The sequence below is a fragment of the Nyctibius grandis genome, chromosome 5 (genome assembly GCF_013368605.1).
Source record: "Nyctibius grandis isolate bNycGra1 chromosome 5, bNycGra1.pri, whole genome shotgun sequence".
Classification (NCBI taxonomy): Eukaryota; Metazoa; Chordata; class Aves; order Nyctibiiformes; family Nyctibiidae; genus Nyctibius; species Nyctibius grandis.
In genome coordinates, this window is record NC_090662.1 from 56,860,196 (window position 1) to 56,875,094 (window position 14,899).

At 39.0% G+C, this 14,899-nt stretch overlaps 1 protein-coding gene across 1 annotated transcript in view; it reads left to right on the forward strand.

The window, feature by feature from the left end:
• The window catches only part of ANO4 (anoctamin 4), a 232,506-nt gene that overhangs the window by 180,542 nt on the left and 37,065 nt on the right, over positions 1 to 14,899 (forward strand). The window contains exons 11-16 of the mRNA XM_068401169.1: positions 182 to 288; positions 2,260 to 2,315; positions 2,851 to 2,972; positions 9,720 to 9,854; positions 10,617 to 10,713; positions 11,241 to 11,301. Coding sequence (XP_068257270.1) covers positions 182 to 288; positions 2,260 to 2,315; positions 2,851 to 2,972; positions 9,720 to 9,854; positions 10,617 to 10,713; positions 11,241 to 11,301 — 578 coding nt within the window. The remainder of the gene's footprint in view (positions 1 to 181; positions 289 to 2,259; positions 2,316 to 2,850; positions 2,973 to 9,719; positions 9,855 to 10,616; positions 10,714 to 11,240; positions 11,302 to 14,899) is intronic.

Consider the following 14,899-nt stretch of genomic DNA (forward strand, 5'->3'; position numbering starts at 1 on the left):
GTTACTGACATCATCTCATCTGGTGAATCACCATCTCACTTAATCTGGTTTCCTTTAATATTCCTTGCATTTGCTCACATACTGTAGATTTTGTGTGCTATAGAAAGTAATGGAACTCAATATTTGTTTAAACATGCTACTATATATTCCTGAGATGCCCTGTGTTTGTGTTTTTATATAGCTTCATCATACACAACAAAGATACTTTCTTCAATAATGCCACAAGAAGTAGAATTGTACACCATATCTTACAAAGAGTGAAATATGAAGAAGGGAAAAACAAAATTGGTAAGTGCTGAGCAAAGTGTTTTTAAATGTGCATGCTAAGTCCCACCAAAAAAGGGGAGAAGTCTGCCTGGGCTCGTAACACTCTTGTTTCCTTTTTAATCACCTCAGTTTTGAGCTATTTACATTTCACCCACTGCTGTTGTAGGGGCTTTGCCTGGAAGACCTGATCATTTGTCTGTAATATGAGGCTGCTTTCACTGGCACATATGACACCACATGGGATTTATCACCTCTGCAATGAAAGAGACTGCCTTAAGCAAGAAATATGTACAGATTAAGGACCCTGGAGAAGCAGATAGACTCATGCAGAAAAGCTTTTACTCCTTCATAAAAACGTATTTGGAAGGATGGCAAGATTTGTGCTGCTGTACATCTCAGCCTGTAGGGCTTCTCCCTGGATACCTGTCCGTCCCTAAGGGAGATGGAAAGTTCTGTATCTCTGTAGCTGCTGTAAGTCAAAAGGGAGTTCACCAGTGACGTCCTCAGTGCAAAGGATGCCATGCATAACTATGGCATCACTTTCAAGTACTGGGTGGAATGGACCTTTGGAGCGACACATATGCAGATCCAGAAGAGCAGGCAGTGACAGAGGAGGGCTGGAGTACAAAACAGTGGCCCTCTTGTGTCTTGTGACAGAGCACGTACTGCTTGCGTACCACAGAGACTGGGGCATCACAGACAGAGAGGCGATCCCCATAAAACTCTGCAGCCTATTTCATTTCTCTGCTGTTTAAACCCTGTCCTTCCTCAAGAGGTAGATAAACATCCCGGATTTTCACTTGTTTCTTCCTCAGCTCCTGGGATGAGGGCAGCAATAGCTCTGAGCAATGACAGTGAGCAGAGGGGGAGAGAAGAAACAGAAGAATTAATGCGGTGCATGCAGCCATTGCATCTAGCACACACACTTGCAGTCCCTGTCTCCCTTAGGATCCCAAGCTCCCTCAAATATCTACTTGTGTTGTACCTACCATGAACATGACCTTGCATTGATCACTGGGCAGAGCAAAGCCTGGCTCAGCTGTATACATTTTGCTTTTCTGCCAGAGATTTTGGAAGAAAGCATATTCTGCCAAGCAGATACTAATGCAATCACTGAAAGTGCTATGTGTTTTGAATTAATACTTCTCATTGCTGTGTTCTTGCTGCTATCATTCCTCTGTGAATTAGAAAGGAATCAGGATTCTTTGCTTCTTGGTCAATGGGGTTCAAATTCCTTCAGATTGTTAGTGCCAGTATTTAGTTTTGCATTGCCTGACAGTTGCTCAGTCTTATTTTGGTGACTTTCCAAGTGAAAACTGCCCACGTCTCAGCAATCATTCATTATTTCTCTCGAGGTTCTCATTTAAGAGGGGCAAGGCGTGACTGAGTGGGGTATATGATTACTTTTTTTGTGCCAAATATCAATCCTTTTGATTCAGGTTCAAGTATATTTTCTGGTATTGTACTACTGCAGCCTGTCTTGTTCCTGTTCTATCTGTTAGTCCAGCAGCTTTCATAAGACATAAACAGAACATATTTTAAAATATTGTTATCATGTGGAAATTAAGACTTTCAGTTGCTTTACTGGCCTGCAGTTCAAAAGTGTAAAGATCTTCCTTAAAGTTTTCAGCTCCCAGGAAATACAGCCTTTCATCTAAATAGCTTCCTTAGACCATAATTTATGGGGTCAAACTTCAATCCTGGTGTGAGGTCCCTGGTTTCACTGAAGTTATGCTAAGATGGATTTGGCAAATGAATCTTTAAACCTCCAGCATAATAAATGATAGATTATGATTAATATTTGAACAAGTCTTTGCTTGTATTACATCTTAGTACATCAAAATATATAAAAGATGAATTTTTCTACATGTATCTTACTGTCAATGGGCTTCAATCTTCATTTAGCTAGCTTATTATGAAAATATGTTTTGCTTTTTTCTTGGCAGTTTTTCTGGTCCTATTGGTAAATAATTGGATACTTTTGATTCTTAGGTCTGAATCGATTGCTCAGTAATGGCTCCTATGAAGCTGCATTTCCTCTTCATGAGGTATTTTTCTCAGTTTTTTTTTTCTTTTTGAACAGACATAACCCACAAAATGAATTCTTAATTGTGTAATCATTCACTCTCAATCTTATTAATGTTATTACTCTCTTTTGCATTCTGCGTCTGCCTCTAACATCCCTCCCATTTAGTAATGCTTTTTTCTTGGAAAAAAAATGCTTTTTTTCTTGCAAAAAGACATGAGTAAGGAGAGTTGCTCTGGATCTGTTCTGTAAAAATGTTTGGGTTTGATAAATCAGTATGTTTTCAGACAGGAAAAATATCATGCTGTGGTTTTCTCTTTGAGATTCTCCAGTTTCCAGCCTTTGACTTGAACACCATTTATCATAAATTTCTTAGGAAGAATAATCTCAAATCTTACTGAAGTCAGAGGAAATTGTCCTTTTAATGCCATATGTAACTTTTGGTGTACAAGTACGGAGTTTGCATAAATTGTGTGATCCATACTGCTAGTGAGAGAGATTTCTTAGATATCCTTTTTTGCTGCTGCTGTTCATTAATGTCCAGATTTGTATTTTAGGGAAGTTACAGAAGTAAGAATTCCATAAGAACCCACGGGGCAGAAAACCACAGACATCTGCTCTATGAGTGCTGGGCTTCCTGGGGAGTGTGGTATAAATACCAGCCACTGGACCTTGTGAGGTAAGACTTTCCTGCTTTTAGTATGTCACATTGTAGGTGTTTTGAGCATAAATTCTCTCTCTTCTGACAAAACTATGAAAAGCTCGGTTAATTCATGTGTTTTTTAAAAATGGATCTTGAGGTCATGGGAATCCGTTTCATTCATAGTGCCACTACCTTCAAAAAAGTATCTATAGAGGAGCTTGCAGGAGAAGCTGAAAGTGAAGGAAGTTTCCTTCTAGAGTTTGCTGACACCATAACTTCTAATGAAGGGTTTGCAGACTATTTAAGAGAGAAGAAAAGGAAGAGAGAAATCTGTGAAGGCTGAGTAGACTTGGTTGCATGTCTATGCACTGAAGGAGTTCTCCCTCCTCAGAGAATGGCTTTGGTGAAAAACAGGCTCTCATCAACTAGATCTTCTTTTTCTTCAACAAGCAACCACAGAAGGAGCTTGGGTGAAGTTTAATGATGCTTACAAATGGCATGGAGCAGAGCTCACAGTCACTGAGTGTGCTACTGTGTTCAGCAGCACTAGCAGTAGATGGGTGGAAGTCTCTCCTGTACCACCTCCCTTAAACTCATCCCAGCCACATCACCACAGTCTGGATTTTTATTTATCTTGGAAGTAGCCTGCAAAGAAGAAACATTGAGAAAGCTGAGACATGATTCCAAATTCTTTAAAATAATGTTTTCAAATAGGCTTGCATGTGCTAATAGAGGATTACATATTTTTTATGCATATATAGAGAGCTAGAGCCTTTGCTGATCATGTTGGCAGAACTACTATCGGGTATTAATGGGCTTTTTTTACTTGAAGAGAGGAATAAGAAGGTACAAGGGCCTATTAATAAGTCTTTAGATGTATTGGGATCGCTGAAGATATTGATTCATTGGCCATTGGGAAGGGTCATATAGAGCATGCAATTCATCCAGCATATTAATTTCCCCTTTTATAAGTCCTGTAACTGATAAAAACCTTTGCTTTTATTGATTCTCAAAATTGTTTCCAGATAGAAAGATTTGTAGAGGATGGCCCTGGAGATAGATGGTGTTATTGATTAAGGCCATATTAAAACCTATCCATTTCATAAAACAGGAGGTGTTCCATTTCCATGGAGAAAAAGTTCACAGAGAAATACAATAAAAAAATTTTATTGAGTCATGTAATTTTTAAAATGCTTTAGAAAACAAGGTAATGTATTTGTACCTCATAATTTAGTCCTGAAAGCTTATTATTTCTTTTTTAATATACTGGCCTGGACAGAAATATGGAATTTTTCTCAAATTACACTATGGAAACTGCTGATTTACTGAGGAGCCAACAGTTATACTGAAGTTTTTTATTTTTATTTTCCCAGTATACAATAAGATATTAATGTCACAGTATAAACAACTTACCTCTATAAAGTTTTTTAATCATTTGTCCATGGTGGTCAAGGCTACTGTTCTTCATCAACATTTCTTGTTTGTGAAAGTGTTATTGAGCCAAAATCTGGGTTTTGGTTTAATTTGATTTATGAATATGGACCATCAGGCATCTGTAAGGTTTTTTAAGTATGAGAATAGATGGTAACAGAGTGAGCAAGATTAGACACATGATTGTTCTGGACCTTGGTAGCAGCCTTCTTGAGTAGCCTGGGTTTGATGTTTAAGATTTTGTAAGATGCTTTAGCTTTTTATGGGGCAGTGACATCCACAGATTTTTCACAGCTATTTTGCAAAAGAAAAAAAAAGCAACTAAAATAGCAGACTCCCTAGCTGAGGTCATGGGTGTCCTGTGGTGGTTCAGAGTAGGTGTTTACCCAAAGAGGAGGGGGGCAGGGGCAGCTGTGAGGCTCCCTGAGCATTCACAGCAGCATGAGTCTCCGTAGCCATCGAGCTCAGCAGGGTTCAAAGCTGCAGCCGCAGCTCAGCCTGCTGTTTGCCGCCTGGAGAGCACCCATGTCTGCAATGAATTCACCGAAGGAGAGGTGATAGGAAAGAGGAGGGAATGCCTTTTTCTTCTCACTTCACAGACAGTAGATCCCTCACATTTCCTTAGCTCCTGCCAAATCTTTCCTGTTTACTGCCACTCTCACCAGCTCACGTGTCTAGTGAACCGAAGATTTTAATTTGAAGAGCTGACAACACCAGCAAGACCTGTTGTTCATTTCACTCAGAAGTATCTCAGCATGCATACTTTAAACAGAAGCTTTTTTAGTACCACTTCTGCAGCAGGAGCAACTTTTTTGTTTCTCATACCAACAGCTATGTGGGATGTGCTTGAAGGGAGTAGCACTGCCATCTGTACAAAAGGAGTGGATGGATGTTAATTCTTCCACAGACATCTGGCCAGAACTTACTGCTGCTAGCTGACATTCCCCTTTACTATATGCTTTAGAAAGGCTAAGGAGTAAATTAGATGTAGATAATATAATTATCTCTTTAATAGATATGATATTTCCACCTTAAAGTCAAGTTGCCACAATGACAGGCGAAATTGTTCATACTTTGGTGCTGGTTTATTTTTTCCTTAGCTGTTAAAATGAGGCCTTACATCTCCGGTGCTGTCACTTTGATGCCTCCCAGATTTCATTTAATCTCATCAGCTGGCTGTTATGGAGATACTAGTCACTAGAAATAAATGAGAAAAAGTCATTTGAAGGGAATTGCATAATTCTGCTTTCACTCTACTTTGAAACATGTGGCAGTATGAAGGCACAGATTTGGCACAATTGCAAAGGCACTCTTATTAATCAACACATGTGGTACCATGATTTTAATTACACTTTTGTTGGCATTTAGGATCCATAGTTACTTTACAAGAATAATTTTAAATCCTTAGAGTTGATAGCAATTGGAAAGAGGCAGGACTTACTATATTTATATGTTCTGGGACCACATAAATAAATGGAAACAGTTGTAGTGATTCCTGGGGCCTTTGGATCACCCCCTTCACACTTTTGTGCATAGCTGCTTTCCTCTAGATTGTGCACAAATTGCTCCTGCTGCTGCTTGCACATGTTATTTACAGGACAAAAAGGGAGGGAGAAAACTGTATTTATAAAGTGATTGTAAAGCTACCTAAATGAATCTCAAAGCAAAAGTAATGCTTGAGTAACTTGCATTTTACTCCATGTTTACATTAAATGACTTGATTGCAAGCTGACAATCCCCTTTCAATCTCCTGTCAAGCCTTCCTCCCTATCCCATTGCTCCTGACATAACATGAGAGCTTCATTTGTCCGAAACACCTGTTGGAAAGCTCTAGTTCCCTCACAACTTGTTTCTGTGATGTAAAAAGTTCTGTATAGGATTTCATTCTGACCTGCAAAAGGATTAATGAAGATAAATAGGTTTTTGGCTTGAGTCCAAACCTATCTATATTCTAGCTCCATTACTTCCTTCTAGGCATCCTGAAAGCAGAAAATTATACAATCAAGGTCATTAAACACAGAGGAATCCAATCTCACATTTTATGGGTCTGAAACCAGACTTTGTAGCTTAATACTTTTAAAAAATGTGCCTTATTTATTGATAAATACTGGGATTGAAATCTTGGCCCAGTTGAGTCAGTGATAGTTCTACCATTTCAATGGGGTGCAGGGAGAGACAGTTCACTGTTAAGGTGGGTGATATTGGAGGGCTAGTATACACGCTAGCATAAAATTGAGAAGCTGAAATTATTTTTTTGTTATTATTCTAAAGGTACAGTATATATGAGGATAGGAGAGATGGGTTATTCTATTAGGTGCTTGGCATTTCTTTATGTCTCTGCTTTTTAAGTTAGTTGTGGAGGAAATTTTCTGTGGGAGAATCATCAAAGACACAAAATACTTTTTTCTATTAACAATCTGAAAAATTGAATAATAATAAATTAGCAAAGTTAACAAAAATGCAAAGGTTATCAAGGCTGGAAAAGTTCAAAGAGGCCTTCAATGAGCAAGAGTGATAACAGGTGAAATTTAGGTATAAGTAACGCACAGTGATGCTCCCCAGAAAAAAAATCCCTTCATGTACATTGCTGAGTTCTGGCTAAAGTGCCAGCATGCAGGTAAGAGAACTGTCATCACTGTGGAGAACTATATGAAATTTCTGTTCTACATAAGGTGACAGAGAAAAAAGAAAGAGTTCGTTCCTCATATTTGGTGCAACTTGAAGTGAAAGAGTGGCAAAGGTATCTCTAAACTATCTTCATCTCCTGAGGGTCATGATGGTCCAGGCTAACCCAATTATGGACTGGAATAAATCATAGAATCATAGAATCATTTTGATTGGAAAGGACCTTTAAGATCATCGAGTCCAACCCTAAATTTAACACTGCCAAGTCTACCACTAAAGCATATCCCTAAGCACCACGTCTACTCATCTTTTAAATACCTCCAGGGATGGTGACTCCACCACATCCCTGGGCAGCCTGTTCCAATGCTTGATAACCCTTTCAGTGAAGAAATTTTTGCTGATATCCAATCTAAACCTGCCCTGGCGCAACTTGAGGCCATTTCTTCTCATCCTAAATATGGAACTGCTCCGAATATGGCACCTAGGAATGTCTCCAAAGACCTTGTAACTGCCATAGTTTGTTTCTATAGCACTCAATGTAGTGGTATCTGAGCAGAGACTTACAGAAATAGATATGCTAACTATGGGGCCAGAAGAAATGAAATATTCCCTTGATCCTGATGCAAATTACATTAGTACAGCCTGTGGAATACCCGTTGTGAAGTAAAGGGCAATAATGAAAATCGAGGCTGTTTCTCCATATTTAAACCAATATGTATCAAAATACTGTCAATTTCCTGCACTTATTTTTAAAACCAGGCTCACAAATGGTCTCAGATGCCTTTTCCTTACATTGCTGAGATTTAGATTGCTCCCCATCATGTCCATTCTTCTTTATGCGCACACTGAACCTTGCTGGGGTCTTCATCTAGGATGAAGCTGTTTGATCTCTAAATCAAAAAAGAATACTGCGATTCGCACTGTTAGATGGAAAGGCTCAACAGGCTAGGACATGAAGTTTGTCATGAATGTTTGTTGGCTAGGGGGGTGAAAGGAGGAAGCGTTCATCCTTGAATGTAGGGAATGAAATAAAAAATAAATCTTGATGAATGTTAGGTTTACTTCACTACTTTGAACTACGTACGTGGAGAAAAATATGTCATAAATATTCAGTGGAAATAAGATCAAAATGTGAGCTTGCTTTTTCAGTGGAGCAGGCACAGCTTGACACCCTAGGTGTCAGGAAAATAATTAGGCCAAAAGGTTCACTAACACTCTTAAGTCAGGGCTCAAAAAGCAGTTTCCAGTGTGTCTTTTTACAGCTAGACCTGCTGCCCTTGTCAGAACTGAGCATGTTATTGCTAGCTTACCACCTCTTTAGCCTGTAAATTTCAGTCTCTGATGAATGATAGAAGAATAAAAACATGACAATATTTGGCTTCCCACACAGTGCTGGTAAACTCAAATGACAATAATCAGTGTAGGTCAGTATCATTCAGCAGCTGAACAAGCTCAGCCCAGACAGATATTACTCATGATGGAAATTTTCTATATCCGTTTGAAAACTGATGATTTTGTCCATTCCAGACCAAGTGTTTCTTTCTCTTCTCCACTGCCTCCAGCCCTAGAGCCCATCATGGGTCTTTTCCTCCTCACTGTGAAAGTTTGACCAAAGATGTTTTCTGGTAGCATAGAGCAGCCAGCAGTGCTGACTCACTGCATTCTTTGTCTCTGGACAGATCAGAAGTTTCGGCATTAGCCTAAAAGTGGGTTTTCATCAGCAGCTATTCTCAAATTCAGTTGATATGCCAGTTTAAGTTGTCTGCAAAGTCTCTGAAGTGAAAGAACATCATCTTGCCTCATTCTTTAAAACTAATCTTGCAAATAATCTCCTAAAATCTTCATTCTAATCATGGTAATTGCATATTGATTTGTAAAGCATCCTAATCTGATCATCAGCCTACTGTGCACAAGACCATCAAACACAGGACAATGCATGCAGCCTGCTCCTATGCTGATGAGTTCAGCAGGTTTTTTGTGTGCTTGATATATTCTTTAACACATAAATAAAGGTTTGGTTGTGTTTGGGAGGAGGAAAAATGCTAATGAATATGTAGCAAATAGGAGCTTCCTGGTCACTTTGCTGTTAGTTTTTAAGCAATATAGTTAACAAATTAGGATTAATTCAGACTAGTTTCCTCAAATCAGTGCAAGATGATACATGAAGATATTTGTTGGACCTCACTTGCACTTTACTTTTCACCTGTGGTAGAATCAGAAGATTAGTTTTCCAGCAACTGAGCTAAGAAAATAAATTAAAATAAACTGGATTGGAGAATAACCTCTGATTAATTAATTTCTTAGAAATAATTTGGACCCAAATAATTTTTGCTGTTATACCAGTTTTAGGGATGAAACTAATTTCAATGCAATTATTTGGGAAGTACAGTTACACAGCCAAAAGGCAAAGACAGCCATCAGTTTCCCAAACACAAAGAACTAGCTTTTTAGAATGAACTCAGTGTTTCCTTTCTGAGGTCTCCACTCATCTCACTGTAAACTGTGCTTAGTGAATTTTTAAATTCATTTTTTAAGTTCATTCATGAGGTAAGTCTTTCAGTGTAGATTTAGAAGCCTAGTTGCAGGCCTTTTCTTCAGGAAATTCTGATTCTGCTCTCTAACCTACTCTTCAGATATGACAGAAATATTGATTTTCTATTAACAAGCAAGATTAAGCAGATTTATTCTAATTAGCAGGTAACTTCGCTGTGTTGTGTTTTAAAACAGACGGTACTTCGGTGAGAAAATTGGGCTATACTTTGCCTGGTTAGGCTGGTACACAGGGATGCTCTTCCCAGCTGCCTTCATTGGATTGTTTGTCTTTTTGTATGGAGTCACCACTTTGAACCACTGCCAAGTCAGGTAATGTAGGCATGTTTATAAGGGAAATTACAGCTGTGGCTTATGATGAATAATTTAAGAGATCTTCATATGAATTGTTAATTATTTCATTTTGAACTGTTGAATGAATACTCAGGAAAAGACTGTGCTTGGTTCTCATAAGGTACCCAGTATTGAGCTTCCTGTGTTTTGTGCTCCTGAATTGAGATGGGAGGCAATGTTTCACGCCCAGCTCCAGTTGCTGATGGTGCTGGCAACTCAGCATGAAGTAGGGAAAAAGTAGGGCTCCTTCATTACTATTGTAACAGATCAGTGGAAGAGTGGGGAATTTTCACTCTTTTCAAGGCCTTTCCCAAAGATAGACCACAGGGACGCATTCTTCAGATGAAGAACCCCCTGGACCTTCTGCTGAGTGTTGCGTCTCTACGTTCTTGTACACTTAAGACAAGTCACAAGAATAAGTCAAACTTAACTTTATCTGTAATTCTCCTCACCTGCCTCCTACCAAAGGTCACTTCTGACTCAAGCAGAAGCTGGAAATTGTAAAGAGATACTGCTAGGCTGGTCCTGAAGAACTGTCTTTTGCAGTTATGATTGTAAACTCTGAAGTCTTAGACAGTCAACAAATATTAATTATACACATGCAGTTATGAACATCTTGGCTTCAGTTACAGAACCGGTATTGTACAATAAGTAACTGAATATTAGTAAATCTTACCAATCAATTTTAAGACTGATTGTTGTGCATCAAACTGTTTATTTTTATCTTTTCTATTTTTCCAGTAAAGAAGTCTGCCAAGCTACAGATATCATAATGTGTCCTATATGTGATAAATACTGTCCCTTCATGAGGTTGTCAGACAGCTGTGTTTATGCCAAGGTACATTTTAAACTATGTAAATAGAAATGCTTTCCTAGTAAAAGCATTAATTTTGCCTTTTGCATTTGTGTTTAGTGAGCTTGGGTAGATAAAATCTTGAAAGGACAGATCAAGTTCAGCCAATATTAACATTCATTGTCTTTTACCAGGACTTAGTTTGGGTTGTAAAACACTTGAATGCAATTTCCACTTAGAGATTCAGCAGTCCCAGAGGTCGTGTCCTAGATGTGTGTGCTACTGTGTCCTTGGCATTAACCTTTATCTTATAATACATCCTTTGTATGTGGCTCCATAAAATGAATGCTTTGGCTCTGAAATGATGCTCACACCTGGTCTTGTCAGGGATCAGTCCCAGGCCAGGCTGGCAAATAGTCCTGTCAATTGACAGGTGCATTTCACACATCAAGGGAAGGATCCTCAGGATTGTCAGGCCAGCTGCACTTGTAATCACATTAATTTTATTAGGTGAAAACAGAAAATAAATCCTTATTATCATAAATTGATCACACTATTAATATATCCCTCAGGTAACCCACCTTTTTGACAATGGAGCTACTGTCTTTTTTGCTGTTTTCATGGCAGTATGGGGTAAGTTTTTGTTTTGATATTAAGTAATTACACAATCTTTTTCTTAAAGATTGTGATGCAACATAGGCATTTGTAATTTACAGCACACTTTTTTCAGACACTGAGAAAAACAATATAGGCTTGATTCTTTTCTGTTTCTACAAAAGGAAAATGGAAGTGATTGAAATCAGGTTTTTATGTGATAATAATTTTAATTAAAATAAAACCATGAATTCAGTATGTAGTGTCTATGTAGATAGTTATATTCTGGGGATTTTTGTAATTGTTTTTCATTCTGTTGGCACTGAGGCCTTTTCTCTGTTACTGTTCAGGGCTTCTCTTAGCTTAGGGCAGTTCAGTTTAGTGTCCGTACCAAAATGAATTAATGTTCTCTTTTTCCCACCTTGCTGAAAGGCAGTAAAGCTGAAATACATGTAAGCTGGTTGTAATTAAAGCAAAACTCTGATTAAATAAATGGAAGATTTAGTTGACTGATCAGTTGATCCAAGAGTGGTCTAACTCTTGCCATGGAGGCTGAATTTTGCCCATACGATAGTTCTGGTTTTGGCTCAACTATTTTTCCTACTGTGGTCTTGTAGGCAGAATTGAAGGCAAGAGGAAACAATAATTTCTGGCAGCACAGAAAGTCCTCCAAACAGGCCCTGAGCATGCCCAGGATCTTAGCTGCTACGATGCCATTCTGAGAGAAGGTTAACACTTTAGAAAATGGTTCAATGAGGTGCCTCAAAAATGGCATCCATCTCACAGCAACGTGTGCTTGAGCAATCCTGATTTAGCCATTGTTCTCCTCTTCTTATTCACACATCTCCAACTGCTTTGGAAAGGTGTCCAAGTAATTCTTATAGTCTCCATTTTAAACTCAAATCTCTTTACTGAGCCACAAGATATATCCAGGAGGCAACATCAGAGCCATCAGGACAACATAGATTAGCCTACCACTCTGTCTCAGTTCCTTCCCCCAAAACTATGGTTTTGTCTTAGTTAACTAATTAAATTAGGTCACATACCAATCAAGCTTATTCATGCCATTTTGTGTAATAGTAATGGTATTAAACTATCACAAATTACATTAAGGAAAAAATCCACAGATCGTATAGATTTTGTTTTTCTCTTTGGTATTTCAGCTTTGGTTTAGAGCTACACCACAGCTGAGAATCACCAAAAATTTCTAAGCCTTAAAGATTTTTTTAGATGTTTACTCAGCTTTTCCAACCTCTCTACGTGCTCACTGAAGTTGAGAGTTTCCAAGACAGTTTAGAGGCAGGGACTTCCATCTCAGCTAGGAAAATTGATGGGTTAACATTGTTGAACATTTACGTCACTGTTTCTAACTGCTGGTGAGCATGTCTTTGGAGTGCAGCTTTTATACCAGTGCGTTTGTTCCTCCTTAACAGTAACACTGCTTTCAGGAAACAGCTGTGCTCATAGCATTGGACCTGTGTCTTAGCACTGCTCAGAACCAGGGCTGTAGGAAAAGCAGCTCTAGGTAAGGGGAGTCCCTCGCTCAGGTAACCATGCCTGGTCCTGCCTTGTGGTCGCTGCCTGGGAGAAGGCTGAGCAGGCTGAGCATGCCTGCCTACAAAATGTTGTAGGTCCTCTCTCTTTCCTGTCCCTAGTTGACAGGAGCTGCACTTCACTTTGGTTAGCACCTCCTTCGTCCCCCTCCTTCAGCACTGCTCTCAGACTCCTAGACCCGATTCCTTCCAAGGATATCTCCCCACCAGCCTGCCAGGACTAGGAAATGCACTGCCCATCCATGCATCTCCAGCACCTAAGCCCAGAGAAAGGTAAGAAAAAAACATAATAAATGCTGTCCTCTGGATGATTTGTCTAGTGGAGAAGAGACTATAGGACAGCGGCTGGGGTGAGAGCTTTCCCCACCACTTTTGTTGGTTTACACCGTGATTGTGAGCATGCCACCAAGAGGGATGTAGGGGCAGCAACAGGAAGGAGGTTGTGAGCTTGGGTAATGGCTTGGGGAATGGGGTGATCCTGTGACTCCACCCAAAGTGTAGTTTCTTAGATAAGACTTTGCTGAGACAACAGTGAGATTGTGGAAATATTTTCCACACAGCTAGGGCTAAAGCAGCATTAGAACAAGGAAAGACACACTTCCCAGGGATTTTCTGGTACTGTATTTATGAGTTGGCTTACCACCTCTTAAATGGATTTTCAGTCTGCAGTAGGCCTATTGGCAGCTGCAGGCACTACCATCATCTCAGTAATTCACAGGGGAAGAGAAGAAACAATGATAGCAGTTTGATTGTGGAAATGTTTTTTCTGCCAGCATGAAACAACTGGCAAGTGCATGACAAATTGGCTGTGAAAAGTTCAACCTTCTAGATGATCCAGTTTGACAGACAATAGCATATAAAATAATGATGGCAGTGCTTTCAAAAAAAAAGAGAACGAAAGCAAAAAAGGCAGCTAGAATTGTGTTACTTCTTTAGCCTGAGCTTAGCCACTGTCTTATTATCTAAAGTATCTTCTTCACTGTCTTTAGATCCATTAGTGAACTCCCATCTTGAGGGAGAAGCCTGAGCCGTTTGCTTGGGTTTTTCGAAACCAGGCATGGTCAGGTTGGGCTTTCCATGAAGAGGTGGTCTGTATGGTGGTTTCCTCCTTTTACTCTAAAGTGTATCTTTAATTGATGGACAAAGTGGGTTGCTCACTTTTTTAATAGAATTAAAATGCTTCTCCAACTGATGTGCAAACTGCTGTGGTCAGGCTAGAGAGAGGAATTACCATGACAAATATCAGTATGGGCTGCTTGATTTGTGGAGCAGCAATGAGCCTAGCTGTAGGACTCTGAAGCACAGGGACCCATCTTTTGTAATGCTTAATTGTTGGAAAAGTGGGTCCTGTCAAAGTAAGGCTGGAATTGTCAAGTGTACCAGGAGATACTGGAATAGAAACACACTTCAAAAAATATATTGACTTATCACCTCACTTATTGTATTTCTGCCTTGTTTAAGCAAAGTTCTATATAAGAAGTAATTGATAAAATAGGAAAGAAAAATTATACTTACTAAGGTACATCCAAAAGACATGAGACTTAACACAGCTTTCATTTTAAATTGATGTAGCAAAGGACAAAAGGTAGTCTGCCTTCAGTACACTGAAGGAATTCACTGGTAGTTTGTGTAAGTTTTTCTGTATTGAAGCTTCTGTTGAGAGGAAAAACCCTTTCAAAAGGATCAAAACTATAAATCTCTGTTGTTTATAGGAAACAGTAAGTCCCTATAAACACTAATACTTTTTTATTGGTGAACAGATGGTCGTTGATGCTCACTGAGATGTCATCATCTCAGAAGCTGGAAAAGAATTTTTCCTTTTGAGAATCTATAGCCTTGATGATATTTTTCAGATGTTCAAAGCTTTCAGAAAGAGAGGAGCAATAGCATTTTTTGTGTTTCTGTGCTAGAGGGAAACACCTACAGTTTGCCCTTTATGTATGCCTTGAGATATGTCGAGCTTGATGAAAAGGTAGGTCCCATTTCTAGGAAAACTCCTCTCTTCTTACGATCTGAACTGAATTCTTACCAAGGACAGGAAATGAAAGATGTTCATTCCAAATAAATGTTGACATTTAAAGTGC